Source organism: Amborella trichopoda, chromosome 13, assembly GCF_054954075.1.
Source record: "Amborella trichopoda isolate Santa Cruz 75 chromosome 13, AtrichopodaSantaCruz75HAP2 v2.0, whole genome shotgun sequence".
Taxonomy (NCBI): Eukaryota; Viridiplantae; Streptophyta; class Magnoliopsida; order Amborellales; family Amborellaceae; genus Amborella; species Amborella trichopoda.
In genome coordinates this window covers 24454276-24474767 of record NC_142348.1, presented here as the reverse complement: position 1 = coordinate 24474767, position 20492 = coordinate 24454276, and the positions used below count along the sequence as shown (strand labels likewise).

General features: G+C 43.1%; 2 protein-coding genes across 2 annotated transcripts in view; both read left to right on the top strand.

The window, feature by feature from the left end:
• Window positions 1-2544: 2544 nt before the first annotated feature.
• Window positions 2545-3267, top strand: LOC148779125 (uncharacterized). The gene is made up of 3 exons (XM_088856597.1): window positions 2545-2648; window positions 2832-3083; window positions 3174-3267. The coding sequence occupies exons 1-3, from the start codon at window positions 2545-2547 to the stop codon at window positions 3265-3267; spliced, it is 450 nt and encodes a 149-aa protein (XP_088712723.1).
• Window positions 3268-3621: 354 nt separating this feature from the next.
• LOC148779123 (uncharacterized) overlaps window positions 3622-20492 on the top strand; it is a 58374-nt gene continuing 41503 nt past the window's right edge. The window contains exons 1-4 of the mRNA XM_088856596.1: window positions 3622-3773; window positions 6157-6247; window positions 8950-9009; window positions 9934-10165. Coding sequence (XP_088712722.1) covers window positions 3622-3773; window positions 6157-6247; window positions 8950-9009; window positions 9934-10165 — 535 coding nt within the window. The remainder of the gene's footprint in view (window positions 3774-6156; window positions 6248-8949; window positions 9010-9933; window positions 10166-20492) is intronic.

The following is a 20492-nucleotide window of genomic DNA, read 5'->3' as shown; positions in this document are numbered from 1 at the left end:
TGTGCATATCAGTGTATATATAACTGACCGCAAGTTTATACATACATGCATAAATATTTCGGTATATACATGTCGTATATATACACATTATATATATATACAAACTGATAATAAGGGTCTATATGGTTATATATATCAGTCTATACATAATGCACGTATTAGTGTAAACATACACAGCATATATGCACTTATCAACACGTAAGGGTGCATGTGCATGGGAATATCAGTGTATATAAACAATGATAATTGTATATAACTGATAGCAATCAACTGTATACATAGACGTATAATCATATCAGTACATACATATCGTACATATACACATATCAGTCCACACACAACACACATATATGTGTAGTATTTGTATCTGTGAGTGTGAGTGTGAGTGTGAGTGTGTGAATGCGTGTTTGTATATATGTGTGTGTGTAGTATATAAATCAGTGAACATATAGGTTAATTACCGTATAAACTGATAATAAGTATATATATAGTCATATACATCAATGTATATAGAAACGTATATATTTTAACACACTAACAATTGTATATATACTGTTATGCACTTTACACACTATGCACTTTACACACAAACATATCAATATATACTCAACGCATCTATATAGACATCACACACACACATATCAATGTTATTTTTACACACTAATAACTGTATATATGCCTGATAACTAATGTGTATTAAGGTTATATGCATCAATGTATATATTCACACTGAAAACAATGGTATATATTGCTATACATCAATACGTACACAAATTGTTCTAATAACTGTATATATCACAGATAATAAGTAAATATATATACTTATCAGAGTACATATACGCTAATAACAGTATAGACTGATAATAAGTATCTATATAGTAATATATATTAGTGTATATACAAATATATGTATGCACTATAAATGCTAAAGGATGCAAGTGTGTGCGCATATCAGTATATATATAAATAATAGCAAATTTATACATAATCGTATATATATACACACTGTATATATATAAAAATAAAAATAGCTAATAAGTATATATATGGTCATATATATCAATGTAAATAAAAATGCATGTATTAGTTTAAATAAGTATCTATATGGTCATATATATGTCAGTGTAAATATAATGCATGTATTAGTGTATACATACACAATATATAAACACTTATCGAGTATGGGTACATGTGCACGCGCATAGGAATATATATATACATTGATAATTGTATATAACTGATAGCAAGTAACTGTATGCATATACGTATAAACATATCAATATATACATATCGTATATATACACACATCAGTCCACACACAACATGAATAAAAGTGTAATATATATATCTATGAGTGTGAGTGTGAGCGAGAGTGTGAATGTGTGTGTGAGTTTGTGTGTGTATATGTATGTGTGAGTGAGTGTGAGTGTGAGTGTGTGTATGTGTGTAATATATAAATCAGTATACATTATATAAAATTAGTGCACTGTATGTATACATTTATGCACTTTACACATACACACATATCATTATACACACATCGTATATATATAGACATCAGATACACACACACATATCATTGTATTAACCACTAATAACAGCATATATAGGTGATAACTAATGTATTGTACTGTTATTTGCATCAATTTATATATTTACACTGAAAACAATGGTATATATTGATATATTGAAGGCTTCCGAGCTTGGCGGGTCGTGCGCGGCAGATCGGGTAGCATGGGCTCAGTATGCCCCTACTGAACTCGAGTCTTATATGCTGATCGCGTAAGGACCGGTTCTTGATGGTCCTGGGATCGTGACAGTTTGGTGGTCAGGTCATATTTTATGACGTTGACCACTATGCCGGATTCACGCACTTCCTCTTCGGGCCCTGTGATTTGAAGACGGTAGAAGGGGTTCTAGTGAAGAGGGTCATCAGAGTTGGCTGCCCCGATTGTTTTAGTGGCTTCTCTGATCAGGATTTTCTAACCACTGTCGTGCTTAGCTTTGAGGCTTTTATGGACCTCATGCCAGAATTGGGATTGGGATTGCGGCTGGCCGACTTTTCTTGCGCAAGAAAGAGCCGTCTCCATCAGATGAAGAAATGGGTGTGGGTCAGGAACTGGAGTCAACCTAGGCCAAGGAGGACGAAGGACTTGATCTCCCAACGGGTCATTGCCCTGAGCTCTCTTATGGGCTTTAGAGACATGACCGAGCCGATGGGGCTGGCTCAAGATGGTACTCTTGGGGAAGGCCTTCAGATGTGCAGATGCACAAGAGGCAAATAAGGAATTGGAAAAAGTACACTCAAGCATATGTGGGCTGTATCAGTCCGGCCCTAAGCTCTATGTACGAATACGCAGATTGGTGTATTATTGACCTTCGATGGCTGCTGATTCCTTAAACTATGCCAAGAGGTTCCCGGTGTGCCAAATGCACTCGAGCCTTATTCATTAGCGTCTAGAGCGCCTACTCCCTACAATGGCATCATGGCCCTTTTCACAAAGGGGTATGGACATTGTAGGTCTTATCGACCCTCCTTCTGCAATGGGTCATGTCTTCATTCTAGCGGCAACAGACTATTTCTCCAAGTGGGCTGAAGCGGTCCCCCTCAAGCAAGTTCTTAGGGCTACAGTGGCCAACTTTGTGCGGTATCACATCATATACTGGTTTGGGGTGCCTGACCGAATTATATCTGACAATGGCCCTCAATTCAGAAGCCATCATCACATTGATCGCTTGGTTAACCATTTGGGTTTCAAGTGGAAGTATTCAACTGTGTACCACCCTCGGGCGAACGGCTTAGCTGAGGCTTTCAATAAGACCTTGCGCAGTGTTTTAAGGAAGTCAGTATCAAAGACGAAAAAGAACTGGCAGGAGAAGCTTTTTGAAGCATTGTGGGCCTATCACACCACCACAAGAAATGCCACCGATTCCACTCCTTATTCTCAGGTCTATGGAGGTGAAGGAGTCTTACCTCTTGAGATTCAACTCCCTTCGTTGTGTCTCACCATACATCAAAGACTGACCGAAGATGAGAGGGCTAAGCTTTGCTATCAAGAATTAGATGGCCTCGATGAAAAGAGGTTAGAAGCTCAGCAGAATCTCGAACTCAACCAGGGGAGAATGAAGAGGGCCTTTGATAAGTCTGTCAAAGTCTGCTCATTCTCTCATAGAGATCTGGTTCTCGCCGTCAAAAGGCTGATCATTATGCATGGGCATAGTCATGAAAGTCTCGCCAAATGGGGCTTACATACTGGCCCATCCTAATGGAGAGGAGGCAATGCCCCCCATCAATGGGTGATACCTAAAGAAGTATTATCCTTGATACTCTCTCAAAAGACTCAATAAACAGCAAAAAGGAGGTAAGAACAAAAAGAAAACAAAAGGAGGGAAAGAAAAGAAGCAAGACAGTTCAAACAAAGTTTAACTCTTTTTATTGCATTAGAAGGAATTACAAGCCAAAAAGCCCATTATTAGGGAGATTACAAATCTAGCAAGCAGTATTGCTCTCACAGCAGAAGAAAAGAGGGTAGTTGTGCCAGAGTTTCGCCCTTGCATCTGAGGAAAAGATGATGGTCACAGGCCAAAAAGTTGGTCTCTCATCAGAAGAAAAGAGCGTAGATGCGCCAGAGCATCGCTCTTGCATATGAGAAAAAGATGATGCTCTCGCAGCAGAGGAAGGCAAAAAGGGTTCTAGATGGCTTTTATCAGACATACAAGGCAAACCCTTCTAACAAGGAACTGGCCTATGATGGAGAGCACGCCCCTTCACAGTGAGTATCCTTCCACAGAACAACATGGAGTTCACAGTTGTGCAGGAGGACTTGGCTTTCAACAGACTTCATAAGCCTGGCCTTACCATTGGTCACCACCCTTTGCCTACCCAAGTCATCGTCGTGCATGACTATCGCCGTGCGTGACTCAGCGCCATGTGTGATCATCGTCGCGCATGACTCAGCGCCGTGCGTGATCATTGTCACGTATGACTTAGTGTCTTGCGTGATCATCGGCACGCATGACTTAACACCGAGCGTGATCATCGCCGCGCATGACTCAGCGCCATGCACAATAATTGTCGTCCTCAACTCATTGCCGAGCATGACCACAGTCGGCCATGACTTGCCGCCGTCCATGAAAGGATCGCCGAGTGGGCATGAGGGCATAGTTACTGCCGCTCACTATGAGAGCCGTGTGTAACCTACCACTGTACGTGTTGGCCTGCAATTGTTCAGGCCCTGTGAATCTTCGTCTCCCGAGAGACTATTCAACTCCCTTCAGTTTCTGTGACCCTTCGGTTGCTTATGGTTCTTTGCACCCTCCCAGTGACCGTTCGTCTCCCCCACTGATTGCTCACTACCCTACGACCTCTCGGTTTCTAGCTAGGAAACCTTATACCCATCAAGGAACTCTGCCACTTAGTGGGACCTTTCCCCTCCCTCCACACCATCGGAAAACCGTCAGAAGTTTGCGGAACTACACCCTCAATCCCTATTTTCTCGCTCGACCGGTATCTCAGAACCCTTGCCATAATAACTTAGCTAACAAGACACCAACACTAGTGACCCCCGCGAACACCTCTGTGTTCCCAGCCAGAACTCTCTTTCTTGCTACTCTCGCCCTACGTTCTTGCCAAAATCACCGTCAGGAAGTTTCCCTCTCTCACTGCTAAACCTCTAAACGTTTTACCTTTGGTAAAATAGTGAAAAGGAGTTTTACCCCCTTAAGTAGACGACGTTCCCTAGAAGTGCCCCAAACAATTGAAAATGCCAGTCAGGTCCTTAAAGGCCAAAAGGTGATGGGCTGGACAGGAAGCCCAAACACAGGTCACTGCTGCCCATGTAGCGCCGAACATCCAGTGTCAGCCGGATCAAGACTAGGTTGAGCTCAGGCCTTAGGCCCAAACCTAGCATCGCGCATGAAAGTCACTAGCCAACGTCGTTCATGACCGTCGTTTATGAGGGCTGCTCAGCGCCGTTTGTGCAATTGTCACCTTGTCTATCGTCGCGCATGTTGTCGTCGACCACACTAGCGTCGTGTGCGCCTAAGCATGGCTACCGCCATTTGTGTTCTACGGTTATCCCTAGTGGAATTACATATGTGCCCCGGTCTGTCATCCTCAGTGGAGTTGCCAAGCTGGTTCTCGCCCTCCGAGTGGTAATGACCACGTGGCATATGGCTCGGGTTTCAAGGAGAACCCGAGACTTGAGATCGCTCTCTCGAAAACCTTGTTAAGAAACAATGGTAGGTACACCAACCAGTGAGAGAGGAATTTAATGTGAGGCGGGACACACCTCACTTGGGTTCATGACTCACTCGGGCTAACTCACGTGGGCACCCTCTTAGATCACGACGGAAAGCCCCCTAATCCTACAACTAGTTCAAAATTGACTCCATTGACATGTACTCTCCTGTTTTTGCAATCACACATACACGATTTATTTACAAGACAAGTGGGCCAAGGGACCTCACCTTATCTTTGGGCGAATTCACACATGTGTGCACATTCAAAGGAGAAAGGGAAGAAGTGATGAGATGAAGATTGGGGTGATGGAAGGAGAAGAAAGAAATAGAATAGAGAAAAGAGACATTTGACAGAGTGGCTAGCCTGACACAGTGGCTAGACTGGTATGGTGACTGACCTAGCGTGGTAGCAAGATAGGCACGGTAACTCAAACTGACACGGCTAGCGGTTTTGGGATGAACCATACATGAGCTGTCGTAGATAATCAATGGTGTCATTCTATTCTCTTTCCCGATGGAAGGGTGTGCCATTAGTGCCCTATGTAATAGGAACCCTAAAAAGGGACCTTGTGCCTAATCCTATGGGTTCCCTCCACAAACGGAAGATTTGGCTGAGAGCCACTGATATCCCCCTCCATGTGTGGCATAACAATACTTCTAGACAGATTGGTGAGACCTATGGCAATTTCTTTGCGGTCCATTGGAAGTCTTATAAATTTCTCCCATTGGACACCATTCAGTTGCTCATTGAAGTCGTAGATCCCCTGCTCATACCTTCCAAGTCATGGCTTGCCATAAAGGCCACTTTTTTTGGGTTCATATTGCTTGGTATACTAGCTGACCCCAAAATAGTTGGGATAAAGCTAGGACAAAGATGATGATAGCCTCGCATTCTACATGATATACTCTTGGCAGCCATGGGCAGAACCATGGTGTAAAGTTGAAGAGGGACTATGGTAAGGTCCATTTAGAACAGACAACAGAAGTCCATGAAGGGTGGACTGCTGTAATCCACAGACACCAAGGAGAGCTCTTGTAACTATCAAATGGTAGGGGGTCCTCATGTTCGTACCACCTCAGTTTAGATTCTAGATGCGAATGCATCTCAACATTGACGCCCCCTAATCTCTTTTGTGTAGCGCTGACACATGCCCTAGTGAGCTCTCCCCCAACACCTCCACTTCAAGACTACCATCATCATGTGTGCTAAAAAGCCTGCTAGTTCATGTAGAGGGATGATCAACTTGCGATCCTGGACCTGTTGATCTTCCCTACAACCAATACATGAGACAACTGGCTCCCCTAATCCCATCTGATAACCCACAATCGCCCCCCCTTCGCCCATCATGTGATATTCCACCACGTCTCCTCGATACAATCGAAGGCTGCAGTTTCATGGGATTGTGACACCTGTTCCCCCAACCTTGTCCTCTCATGTTTCCATTCGACCTATTTCTTTGGTTGTCACTTGTCAACTAACTCACCCTTCCCCACCTCTCTTGAGTAAAGAGTTGCGCGTGCTACTGTGGGAGGCACCCTCTAGCCATCTCCAATGTCATGTCAATCCCCTGTCACCGAACTCATCACCACCTCCCTCTCATCCACATGTACTCTCCCCTAGGGCTCTACTTTCCCACAATCAATGCAGGTTCTGACCCCCCTCCTTTCCTAAGTAAATCCACCACACCACCTCTCATCCCCCATCTTACCTCTACCATCTCTCATCTTGCATAACAGGATGTCCCCTACCTATTGGCCCCCATTCCGCTTGCAGACCTGAAAAGATCAATCCCATGGGTGAATGCTTAAAAAATGGGTGAATGCTTAAAAACGAAACTTAATTACAATTTAGGAAATTGGAAATAAATCCCAAAATTAGGCGCAATGACCAAAATGTTCCTGAGATCTTTTCGGTTAATGTCGAAGCCGTCCCTGCATGCAGGTTGTTTTGCCATGGCCAGATCTTGGAAGCTTTTTCTGCAACTTGTGGTGATGGTTCAGATGATTTGTAAGCATATCTTCAATGTCCTTGCGACTCTGAGCGTTTTGATGCCCTTTAGTCGTGCTGTGGTGGCCTTTTCCCACGGGGTGGAAGTCCAGCCAAATTTGTGAACTTTGTTTGCCAATGCAGTTTAACTCGCGATGTTCTAGCTCCTGGCTCTGCTTGCAAATGAGAGAGGAGATAGTCGCAGTCATTTTGCACTAAGTTTGGGCTGATTTTGTTTTGGTTTACGTTTTTGCCTAATTTGGGAGGTCACCGGAAAGAGGGATTTCGGCAACCGAGCAGATTTACTTATTCTATGACCTCGGGACTTGCATTCATCGGCCCTTGGATTAAATGCAAGAGTCATACCAGTCTGCAGCTCTTTGCGAGGCGGTTGCATTGAACTCGTCCCCACGTTGATTCGATGCTTGGATGTTGAGCTGTGCTTCACTGGATTTGAGGCTTTATTTTAGGCACAACTTCGGCTTGCCGGTGTCTTGTGTACCCAGAGGACCAGGCTGTTGCCGGCTCTCTCCTTGTTCACTTGGGAGATGTAAGTATGTAAAAAATGACGTACAACACTCACGCTCACCTTAAAGTAATCTCAGGATTTAGCGGGGCAATTCCAGCCTTTGCTTGTAGGGATGTCTGATCGAGGTACGAAGAGGACTAGGGTCACATTGCCGGCTGAATTACCCGACTCTGGTGAACAAGTTGAGGTAATGGTGGTGAGCCATGACGGGGAAGACCTTAAAAACCCAATGGCTTGCTATGAGAATGTAGTAAACAACATTCTTGACAAACTCAAAGGGCTGGAAGACGTCAGTCCTATGGTGTCTTCCCATCAGGAGGTGAACTCTCCTGTTGAGCTGCCATGTGGAGAAGAGGAAAGACCTCAACTTTCCCCTCTTGTCTAGGCCTCGAGGCCTCCGAATACCCCTTTCTCTCTTGAGGACCAGCCCAACGTAGCTTCCCAAGCTACGCCATCGATGTTCACACAAGAGGACGTACACAGATGATCAATAAAAGCATCCAGGACTTACAGGAGTAAAAAACATAGGAAAGTGTTTCATACCAGAAGCCTTATCCGCCTTTTATTGATCAAATCCCCTTCCCTATCAAATACTAAAAAAGGAGATTGTCGGTCCTTGATGGCACTGGTTCGCCTCAACAGTACATGGCCCACTGCATGTTCGCATGCCCTCTTTCTCTAACTTCTTTCTCCCGTCCCTCTCTCTCCCTTTCTAAACCCATAAAATCCTTCTCTCTCTCTCTCTCAAACTTCTTTCTTCTATCTTTCCTCCCAATCCACCACTACTTGTCAATGGTAAAATTTAGATAATATATATCATCTTATATATTCATGGGGACCATGGGTTTGCATGATTAATACTGTAAAAATGTGAACTTCAGAGTAAAAGCATCACAAAGAAGGAAAGGGATAAATGCATAATTTTTTCCACTTTGTTTTTTCAATGCAGTGAGAGTTGAATTCCACTATTTTCCATTTTTTGATGCAATGAGTTGACTTCATGGATTTTTAAATATTGTGCGATGTTGTGAATTTCAAATTTCAGGTATAATATTGTAAACTTTACAAAATAGAAAAATAAATATCAGAAATTTCCTAAGAGGACACAAAAACCACTAGTGTTGAATCAAGCAAAGTGGGATAAAAGCCTACTTTTAGGTTTACTTGTTTTTTCTCTTCATCGATTTTTCAGATATTGTGCGATGTAGTGAAAGTTTCAGAGATTGTGCGAGGTAGTGAGAGTAGAAGGAGAGTATGATGATTTAACAAAGAAGAGAATTGCCAGGTATAAAGTAAAATGGATAAAATGGAGTAGAGAGAATGAGGAAAGAGAGGAAATGAAGGAGACTTGAAAATATCAATATCATGCGTTTTATAATATTAACGGTAGTTATGAGATGTTTATAAATGACATATCTTTTGGTGGAAAGGTATCTTTGTAATATTTTGCAAAAAAAGAGGGAGGTGACCCATTCCATAAAAATAGGGCAAGTCCTCTTTAGAAAGAGGGAGATAACGGTGTAGTTTTCTATTTTTAAAGATGGGGAGAAAATGACGTATCTTTTGGTGGAAAAGTATCTTTGTGATATCCATAGCTACTAATCTCCCGAAAAAAAGGATGGGGAAGAAATGACATATGTTTTGGTGGAAAGGTATCTTTATGATATTCATAACTACTAATTAAAAAAAAACAAAAAACAAAAACGAAGAGAGAGATGACAATATCATAAAAATAGTGCAGGTTCTCTTCTGGTTTAAGATATAGTAGATAGATAGATGGATAGATAGATAGATAAGGGAAAGGTTTATCGTGAGAGGAGTCTTTAAACAATCAAATTTGTGCCTCTCTCAAAAATTTTAGTAGAAGAGGTTGTTTTGATGCCCAAGTATCATCAAATTGATCATCTTGAAATTAGACATGAGAAAAAAATAGATTTCAAGTTTTGAAAATAATATATTTTGTAAAGCATTTTTGATAGTCAATTTTCAAGATTTTCATATATTTGTCCATCTACACTATTTTGAAGCTTTAAACAAAGATGAAAATATTATTTTAAAAATAAAATGACAATTGTCGACTTGAAATGCGGCATTAGGGCCTAGCCAGCATCCAACGGGGTCTTATTGTAGTCGCTGATGCATATTTCTTCTTCCCTATTTTATTCTGACTGATGAGGATGGAGATGAGCACAAGATTGGGTTTGCATACAATGGAAACAGAAAAAGGGAGGCAAGCCCTGTATTCAGTCATGGAAGGAGGGAATTTGAAAGGGAGAGAGCAGGAGCAGGTGTCAATTCCTTGCAAAAATTCCATCTCAACTCCACCTCACAAAGACCATCTCCCTCTATACAAACATCGACCTCCACTCCATTTAATTCTTTCTTCCCTGATTCCACGTCGCTTGGCGGTGAGCTTTCTTTTTATTTTCTCTCCTTTCATTCTTTCGGATTCTTGACTTCATTTTGATTGTAACTTTTTGTGTTTCCCTCTTTGTTTTTCTCATATCAGATGTTTCTTTTGTTAGGAACATCCTGTTTTATCAAAACTTGTGTGTGATGACCTGATTCATAGATGATGAACTTATGCGTGGTGAGGATATGATAGATTGGTGACAATGATGGTTGAGGAGGTTCCATTTCTGTTTTTTCTTTATGATGAACTTATGCGTGGTGAGGATATGATAGATTGGTGACAATGATGGTAGAGGAGGTTCCATGAAATGCCCCCAAACAGAAAAGAAACCTCGGAACCTGAACACTCTATGTATTCTTCTATGCTGGTTGTGTTCTCATTGTCCTCTTTTATGCCCATGGGGCAATGATACAAATTCAGGACCTGACTGCCGTTACCAATCACACTGATGTTGGAACCTAAATGCTTGTTTTTTTTTATAAAAATGATGTGTTTTCAGTTCTAACAGAATTGTGATGTCAATATAATCAGCATCTCTGCTCTATGCTCCTTTTGATCCGAGATGGGTCGTGTAGACTCTTCCAGGGATAATCTGTCCATGTTTGAGTAGTCACGAAATGAGATGTTAAGAGCGCATTCTGTACCAAGAACTTGTATTTTGACTTGAATTGTTTAATGATGAACTCATTGGTTATTTTTATGATGAATCCATTTGTTTGTGCTTGAATCCTTTTATGTAGGTGCCTGCTACCAGTTATCTCTAGTGCCGGGTTTGCTAGGACTTAGATGCATTTCAGTTGTTTTCTACTAATTAATTTTTATTGTATGAGGTGATTTTATGTGTTATCTAGGGCTGGAGGCATTGATTGTTCTGGATCCCAATCAAATTTGACATTCATGGATAATTTATTGTTTTTGATAATTTTTAATTGGGGTGCTTTTATGTTTTTGACGAGAAAAGAGTGTTAAGTGCCATTTGTATTGTCAATCATATGTGCTTTTCTCATTCTAATTCTAAGTATAATTGGGCTCTTTTATGGGCTAGAATGTGAAGTTAATAGCATCGCTTTGAGAGTCAGTAAGCATTGAATTGTGTGTCTTGTTATATTGATGATGACTAAGTTTCTTAAGAAGTGAGTCATCATGGTATGTTTTCATTGCCAATGTTTGATATCCATCCTAGATGCTGCAGTAGTGGTGGTACCTGGTAGGTGTAACATTGTTGGAAGCTATTAAGGTTTATCTTTGGCTTTTTCACTTGGATTTTTCTGTTATGGCCCTGCATAGCATAGATTAATGTGGTAGAGCTGGACTGTTAACCTTGTGCTTGAAAGAATTTAATAATTAGCTCCATGGAAATCAACTATTTTTTTTCCCTAAAGGACTCTATAGTAACTACTACCATTTAATCCACTTGTTATCCACAATTTTCAGGCACTAATGACAGCCTCAGCCCTCTATTATTCCTGCATGATTCCCATATAGATGGTATAGTGTGGTCTAGATGGACACTAAACGTGGTGTTTGAAGGAGCTGGATAATTAGCTCTATGGACATCAACTATTTAAAGGAAAAACAAATCTTAAAGGAAATTCCTAGTGCTCTTCAATTACCATATGTGTTTCTTAGTTGGTGGAGACCACCCTGTATTGTTTGCAATTCTATTTAATAGCAACCATTAATTCTTTACAAGGAAACAAACAAAAATTTGAATTACCCTCATGAGTTCCTCCCTTGATATATCTTCTTCGAATAAAAAAATAATAAATTTCTTTCTTTTTTTCCCAAAAATCCTCCCATCTCTCTCTCCCCCCTCCCTCTCTCTCTCCTAGATATCCAACTATATAAGTGATTTAAATTTCAACAATCAATTTCTCTTCTATACTCTTAAATAAAATCTGCCACATATCGGCTCTTATTAAATCTCTTTTAGTCACATTCCCCCGTTCTTTAACTCTTCTTCCATAAAGAGGAACTGAATAATAGTTTCCTTTTTTCTTTGCATACATGTTGCATTATCATCTCAGTTGCATGTGGATTGATTTATATCAATCCCATATCTTGATACAATAGATAGGGTGGTAAAAAATAATTCACATAGAAGTGCTTAACATGAGCTTTTTGGAATCAATGTAATTGATGGTTTGATAACTTCAATCTAGGTTACATGGATTCTTCTGTTTGGGTACTGTAAGGGTGTCAGAGAAATATTAAGACCCATACCAGCATGGATTATTTGTTGGGTAGATTGCTCGCATGGTGTGCACTAGTGGCATACAGTGCAGTTCCTATGGTGGCATTTGGATCAATGTTTAAAAAATCGGCGACCCAATCCAGAATCGGGCGATTCGGATCGGGAATCGTTCAGGCCATCCCGGATACACTAATAAAACAGGATCCTGCATTTTTCTACAGTGAATCATCATGATGATGTTATGATTCGAAAATGAATCGCTATTATGACAACATGGTTCAGACACCTCACATGTCCGTACTGTTCTGATGCCATCTCTAAAAGAGTTTTTTATACAAATGGACCCCGAGCATTCAGTGGCCTCCATCCATAAACACGTGTACTGATCATGAGGGCTTTTTCCTTTTATAGAGCTTCACGCTTTTTAGATTTCCCAATGTGGGATAATTATCCCAAGTCTTCGTGGCACACAACAATCATCTCTCATCCATAAATAAAAATCAATAGCTTCGATGCCCTTCCATACCCCCTTTGTCTCTCTCATCAACCGTCAGTACACTCCAGTCTCCAAACTCCCATCTCTCTTTCTCTCTTCAATATTCATCTTCCTCAGTACACCCATCTCTCTCTTCAATATTTAGATCTCTCTCTCATCAATACTCATCTCTCTCTACCTCTATTTTACATTGCAGTCAACACTCTTTTCCCCACCCTCTATCTACTCCTATCTTTCTCTCTCTTTAACAAGACTCACATAACCTTTTGGACCCCTTTCTCTCTGTATAAATTAGCATTCCCCTACATTACAAACTCCACCACCCAAAACCAAATCTCCCAAAAACCCAACCCAAACAAAAGCTGAAAAAACTGATAAAAATGGCCGTAACAGAAGCCCTGCCTTCAAAACCAGATACTCTAAAGAGATTACTCTCCGTCTCTTTGTAGTAATTTATAGGCAGATCGATCGATCTTTTTTTTTTTTTTACCTAGTTTAACCTCTCCCTCTCTCTCCCTCTGTTAGCATCCGTCTCCTTATCTCTCTCTCTCTCTCTTCGTAGCTATTTGGGCCACAAAGTGGCGATTTTGATAACTTAATTTTTTCGGATATACATATTTAATGTCATAACATTAAAATAAGGTGAGCATGAATCATGGACAAGCTTCGGGGATTTTGGATTATGAGCACAACAAAACACTAACACTCATGGAGTTAGGTATAGTCAGGTGCCCACTAATTTGGATGATTCGTTTCTAGATCGATTCAATGAATTGTCACGTGAATTCAATCGATGGCACCAGTGTGACCAAGATGAAGAACGACATCGTCTTTCATTTTGGTATTAGGTCATATTTTACGAATTGTATGCTTTATTGTAGTCCATGTATGCCTATATACTACATCCATGATACTTTTATGCTTCTCCTTTTGTGTGATGTAAATTTAATGGTTAACAGTAGTTCATACAAAGAAAGAATATCTCAATATTCGCAAAAAAAAATGAAAGTTTTTAATGGAGTACCCCCATTTCTTATTGGATTCATAAAAAATAACATTTATAATGATTTTAATATATTTTTTAATATTGGTTTTTGGATTTTTTCAAGCCGAATCCGATCGATTCGGCCGATTCCCGATCCGAATCGTCGATTCACCGATTCGGATGGGCTTTTGGGGTGCTCGATCCGGGGCACAGATCCGTTTTTTAAACCACTGATCTGGATTATATTTTTTCGAAACCTAATCTTGTCCAGTGTCTAATTTCCATATAACATTTATGCTCAACCCTCAAATGACTTCAAGTGGACCTCCATTGCAATTAATCAAGAATTAGACATGTACTGATGACTCACCCCACACACCCCACACGCCCCCCACAAAATATAAAAGAAAAGCTTTGAATTGTTTCAAATGGCAGAAGGTCGTTTTCAAATGGCGGAAGGTCGATGTCGCCAACGTCTTCCTCATCGCCACCGTCTTCCCCATTTCTCCTGGAATGAAATTTACGCGTTATACCCAATAACCCATCTTCGCACCTCCCACCAGAAGAGACTTCCGCCTCCATTTCTGTCCATCTCTCAGTCTTTTGCTCGAGTTGCATCTTCCCCCCCTCCTATTCTACTGGAGAAGAAGCATCAGGAGTCTTCCACCCCTGCCGCGTTTTCTCAGATTTCCCCTTTTTTACCTTACTGTATTACCACAATCCCAGAAGAGATAGATAGACTAGTCAGGAAACTTTCAGCATCCTTGGTCGGGAGTTTTCACCTGGGGCGAGATGACTCAACAGGGATCGAGAAGTGGGCCAGAACCCTTTGGGGGAGCCCTATCTTATCAGTAGACGGCTCTCTAATGGAGACTACTCTCCTTCCCCTCTTAGGAACAGGCTAACCACCCCTTACTCAAAGAACCTAACCCTTCCTTCAAAGGTGTTCCCTGCTCCTTGCGCCGTTGGTCTCCTAAAGAAAGTTCCTACAGGAAGCAAAGGGTATGGCTTACCCTTCATCATATCCCGTTGCATGCTTGGTTTCTAGAAACCTTTAAGAGACTGGCGGCATCCTATGGTAACCTAGTTTCCATCCACTGGATCTTGCTGGAGTCCTTGCCTTTGGGCTCCATTCGCCTCTTGGTCGAGGTCTTGGACACCACAAAGATTCCGAGCACGCTTTGGTTGGATGTCACGAACTCTTCTACCCTATTTCGATCTCATGGTCCTCTGCTTCGGCTCCCTCCCCCGATTTCCATCACCAACCTATCGGGGATTCTCTTCTGGCTACCTCTTCTTAGCAGTGGGTGGTCGTGACAAAGAAGAAACACAAACGTTTGAGACCTCGTCGGAGACCCCTAGAAATGCTGCATCAACAAACTTGGCGCCCTCGCCGGTCGAATCCTACTCAGAAATGGGCTAGGAAATCCTCTTCGATCCTGGTAAGGGATTCACAGGAAGGCCAAGCTCAGTTTGACTCGCTTACCTCTCAGGAATCGGTGATGGAGTAGATGGTGTCTCCGAGTCCTTTGGAAGACGCGAGTGTTGTCGCCGACTTGAATCGATGCTTGGGGAAAGAGGTAATCGTGGACGAATATGCCTCAAAACTGTTCGGGGTTAGGCGATTGACCTGGCCCATCGTCCCCCCTTCCCCCTCTTTTGCTTCGCAAGTCTCCGGGTCGTCCCTTCTACCCGACCCATCCTATCCCATTCCCCTCTTCTCCCCTTCTCACTTTGCCTCTCTCTCCTCTCTTGAGGCTACCACGTGCCCCACTCCCCCACCTAACCCTTCACATATGTTGCATGCCTTGGAACCCACGCGGCCGCCTCAGTTGACTGCCTCTTCTCGTGTGGCATCAGATAGCTCTTCGCAGCAAAGGGAGCAACCCGAGGCCATCCCCTGTCCCTGCTTCAAGCCGCCTCCTCACCCTCTCTCCCCCAGGTGTCACCTTCCGACAACTCTGACCCCTCACCTACCCCATGTCCTTTCCCCCTTGGTGGCGAGCCTCAGCCCGACCCGCCATCCCTTGCTCTACCCCTCTCTCATCCCCCAAAGAAGGGCCCGCTACCCGATGTTATTGCAATGGTCCTCTGTCACTTGATCCCAGCCAGCTGGCCATCATCCAGCCTTTGTTCGAGAAGGCCCCGTCGAATAGTATTAACGTACCTCCTACGGAGCATTCATCAAGAGGCTCTGTTACTCCACCAATCTCCTCCCTTATATGTCCCTCCTCTCAACCACCTCACCCTGAATCTGGGTCTGTCTCCGTTCATACCTCCATCTCATCCATTGATTTTGGGGTGGTGCAGCACGTCGAATCTAACCTTGTTTCGCCTCAATCTGCTACTTGGTGGGTTGGTCCTCATCTTCACTCTACCTTCCTCTCTCTTTCTTTCTATCTGTTAAACCTTGACTCCCTCTCTCCCGTGGGCTCCAGACCGTCCCCCGCACAGAAGATGGACAACGATCTCTTCCCAGTTGGCATCGTCACCGCCCAATCGCTGGACCCTTCCCCTCTTGATCCTGCTTCAGTCGCAGACATCCTGGCCCCCCACATTTCCTTTATCCCTCACCTTGTTCATATCCAAAGAACCCAGATCATCCACTATGTGTGGCCCCCAAACTCCCCTTACCCTCTCTCCTCCTACACCTCCATCAAGACTTACCAATTCCTGACTTATATTCTTGCCTTCTCCTTCCTACTGATAATGCCTTCCCCTATCTCGGCTAACCCTACTACTCCTAATGTTCAGGACCTGGAAAACACTCCGGTTGATAACTCTCCACTATACCCCATTCCGAATAGTTCCTCTGGTCAACCTCTCCATCCTTCTGCTCACGACATTGACCCTGTGCTGATCTTCTCTCCTCCCGCTCATACTAGCTCTAGCTCCCCTCCTCTTCCAACCCTACCCTCTGACCTTTACCCGTCGGCCCAGCCCTTCAACTCTTCCTCTGAAAATCTTGTTGAACCTTGGTCCCAAGGTGCCGAGGATGCAGAAGAAAATTTAGAAGACAGGTCTAACCGAGAGGAAGATAGGATGAGAACAATGTACATGATAATGGGTTTTGAGTACAATGGACCTGAAGGACCAGCACAGGTTCATCACGGCTGACGCAGAAAGCAGAATGTAGGTGAGAATCAAAGGACAAAGAGAGTTAAGCAACTTTTTTTCTTCCTTTTCCTTCCCAGGGAAAGTAACTGATTTCAGCCCTTCCCCATCCATTCTTGGTCGCCCGAGGAGGTCCCCCAAACTGTCATCCTCCCTTGCTATCACCTATCACAAATGAAACGACTAATTTGGAATATCAGAGGCCTTGGTCAGGACTCTAAGAAAGACGCCGTCAAAGCCTTAACCCTGAAACTCTCCCCAACTATTCTTGCCCTTCTAGACCCTGACCTAAAGCTTGTTCGTCGGGTCTGGGGCAGGAGACCTTGCCAATGGGTCTCTCTGCCGTCTATTGGAGCCTCAGGAGGAATATGGGTGATTTGGCATCCATCAGACCTTTCTCTCATCTAACATTTCGTTGGGAATTTCCTATGACTCTCCTCCTTTCTAATAATTCAGATGGAATCCCCTGGAAATTTTCGCCTGTCTTTGGCCTGAACTCAAACACCATCAGACAAAGATTGTGGGCTGAGTTGGATCACATTGCCTCCCTTCCACATCCCATTTGGTGTGTTGGGGGAGATTTTAATGTGGTCCGCTGGTCCCACGAGAGGAACTCCTCGTCTTCAATCATCCAAGAAATGAGGGATTTCTTAGATTTTATTAACCGTAATCAGTTGATAGATATCCCTCTTCAAGGCTGCAAATACACGTGGTCCAACCACAACTTAATAGGTTCTTGGTAGGTTCTTGATTTCAGCAAATTGGGAGGAACATTTCCCTAGATCGCTATCTTTGGCCCTACCTAAACCTACTTCGAACCACTGTCCCATCCTTCTCGACACGAATCCTGTAAATAGGGGCACCCGACCTTTCAGATTCGAACTGCATTGGCTCCTAGAGAAGGACCTCCCAGCCCTTGTTAAATCTTGGTGGACTTCCTTCGATTCTCAGGTCTAGGTGAGAGCGGGATTTATCCTCCAAAGGAAAATTCAGCTTCTCAAAGGAGCTCTCAAATCTTGGAGCAAAACCATTCCTGAGAACTTCGCGCAAGTATAGTCCTCTTTACTAGAAACCATCAACAACCTTGATGATATTGAAGAGACCAGACCCTTAGGCGTCTCAGAACAGGATCTTAGGTCTAAGACTAAGATGGAGTATCTCGCCACCCTAAAAAAAGAAGAAATCTTTTGGTTCCAGAGATCCAGAGTTTCGTCGTTGAAAGCAGGGGATCATAACACTGGCTTTTTTCATCAGATAGCCAACTGTCATCGCAGATTCAACGCTATCATGACAATAAAAGTCAACAATACTTACCTTACCCAAGCTGGTGATATTCAACAAGCCATCCTACAGTTATTTCAGAACTTATACTCAGCTCCCCCTGAACCCAGACTCAGATTCTCGACCTTAGACTTCCTTCCAGTCAATGAAGGCCGAGCAGCTTGGCTAGAGCGACCTTTTTCTGAACCTGAGATTCTTAAAGCGGTCAAAGCTCTAGCAAGTGACAAGGCCCTTGGGCCTGATGGCTTCTCGATTGCCCCTTTCAAGGAGTATTGGGACGTAGTCAGCCATGACTTCGTCAAATTTTTTGAGGATTTCTTCCATAGGGGCATTTTAAATACAGCCATGAATGCCACTTTCCTAGCCTTGGTGCCCAAAAAAGAAGGAGTTTAGGAAATTAAAGACTTTCGGCGTATCAGTCCCCTCAACTCTTTCTATAAGATCCTGGCAATGGTTTTAGCGTTTAGACGGCAACATGTTTTGCCTTCCATCATCTCTAACTCACAATTTGCCTTTATCAAAGGTAGACAAATTCTGGATGGGGCCCTTGTGGCCCACGAATGTGTCCATTCGAGACACATTTCCAAACAACCAGGTCTCATCTTCAAAATTGACTAGGAGAAGGCATATGATCATGTGGATTGGTCAGTCTTTGATGCGACTATGGCCAGAATGGGTTTTAGGGAGAGATGGAGGAAATGGATGAGGGGTTGCCATTCGAACCCTCACTTCTCCATCTTCATCAATGGAACCCCTCTAGGCTACTTCCCCTCTTCTAGGGATCTCAGACAAGGAGACCTCCTTTCCCCCTTCCTTTTTGACATAGCTGCTGAAGTCTTTAGCCATTCCATTGCTCGAGTCTACCAAGCAGGCCTTATTATAGGTTTCAAAACTAGTAGACAAGGGCCCACTATCACTCACCTACAGTACGCGGACGACACTTTAGTCTTCCTGGAAGCTACTGCTGCTGAGGCAAAAAATCTAAAAACTTTCCTCAGCTGTTTCCAATTAGCTATTGGGTTCAAGATTAATGTGGAAAATCTTGTATGCTGGGGGTGGCTTTGTCACTTGGTGAGATTAGGGATCTCATTTCAGATTGGGAATGTAAAGTCCAAAACCTGCCTACAACCTACCTGGGCCTTTCCTTGGGTGTTGGAAAGCCAAGAAAGTAGCTTTGGTCCCCAGTACTGGACAAGATCAATCAACGATTGGTCGGGTGGAAGGGTAGATACCTTTTCTTTGCAGGAAGAACTACCTTGATAAAAGCTACCATAGCAAACTCTCCAATCTACCTCATGTCCCTTTACCATATGCCTGCTCATGTGGCGAACCGCCTGAATCAACTCATGAGGAATTCCCTTTGGTCTGGGCAAGAAGACAAGAGGAGATACCTCTTTGTTGCTTGGAACAAGGTTTGCCAACCAAAAGTACAGGGAGGTCTTGGGATAAAGGTACTGCGCAATCACAATGCAGCCTTGCTTGGGAAATGGTGGTGGTGCTTAGTCACTCAGCCAAACGCCCTTTGGGTGCAGGTCTTAAAACTCAAGTATAAGATTACATCAGAAAATTGGCTCCCGGGAAGAGCCTAAGTCCATAATACCTCAGGGGCTTGGAAGTCGCTTTTAACAGTCCTGTCCTCTTTCAAGATACACATTAGGTTCCACCTGAGAGAAAGGTCGAGAGTTAAATTTTGGCAAGATATATGGCTAGGGACTTCCCCTCTTCGTGAGGCCTTCCCAACTCCCTTCTCTCTCGCACAAAACCAAGATTCTTCTGTGGCCCAGGACCTTAGCACCGTGGGAGGCTGCAGAGTTTGGAATCCTTCCTTTAGCAGGAGCCTAAACGAAGTCGAGACGGCAGATTTCCAGCGACTATTGAACTCCCTGCACTCTCTCTTCTTCATTTCTCAAGGAAGAGATGATATCATTTGGACCTTAACTCCCTCGGGCAAATTCTCTGTGGCTTCACTCTACAAAAACTTTTCCTCCTTCCCCTCCCCATCCGAACACTTCTCTAGAATTTGGTCCACTATTGCACCACCCAAAGTACAGGTCTTCAACTGGCTCGCCTTCTCACAAAAAGCTCTCTCAGTTGATCAAGTACAAAGAAGAGGGGTGCCCATTCTGAATAAGTGTGTTTTGTGTGAATGTGAGGAGGAAACAAACTCCCATTTGTTCCATCTTTGTGCCTTCTCTTCAGACTTAAGGGGCAGGGTACAACTTTTTGGCTTACAATGGGTTACCCCACCCTCG

What these genes read in the sequence shown, in the direction of transcription:
- LOC148779125 (XM_088856597.1), top strand. Translation starts at nt 2,545, where the DNA reads ATGGGTCATGTCTTCATTCTAGCGGCAACAGACTATTTCTCCAAGTGG. An exon ending in ACAGTGGCCAACTTTGTGCG is followed by an intron (nt 2,649 to 2,831) that starts GTATCACATCAT and finishes GACCTTGCGCAG; the next exon opens with TGTTTTAAGGAAGTCAGTAT. An exon ending in GATGGCCTCGATGAAAAGAG is followed by an intron (nt 3,084 to 3,173) that starts GTTAGAAGCTCA and finishes ATTCTCTCATAG; the next exon opens with AGATCTGGTTCTCGCCGTCA.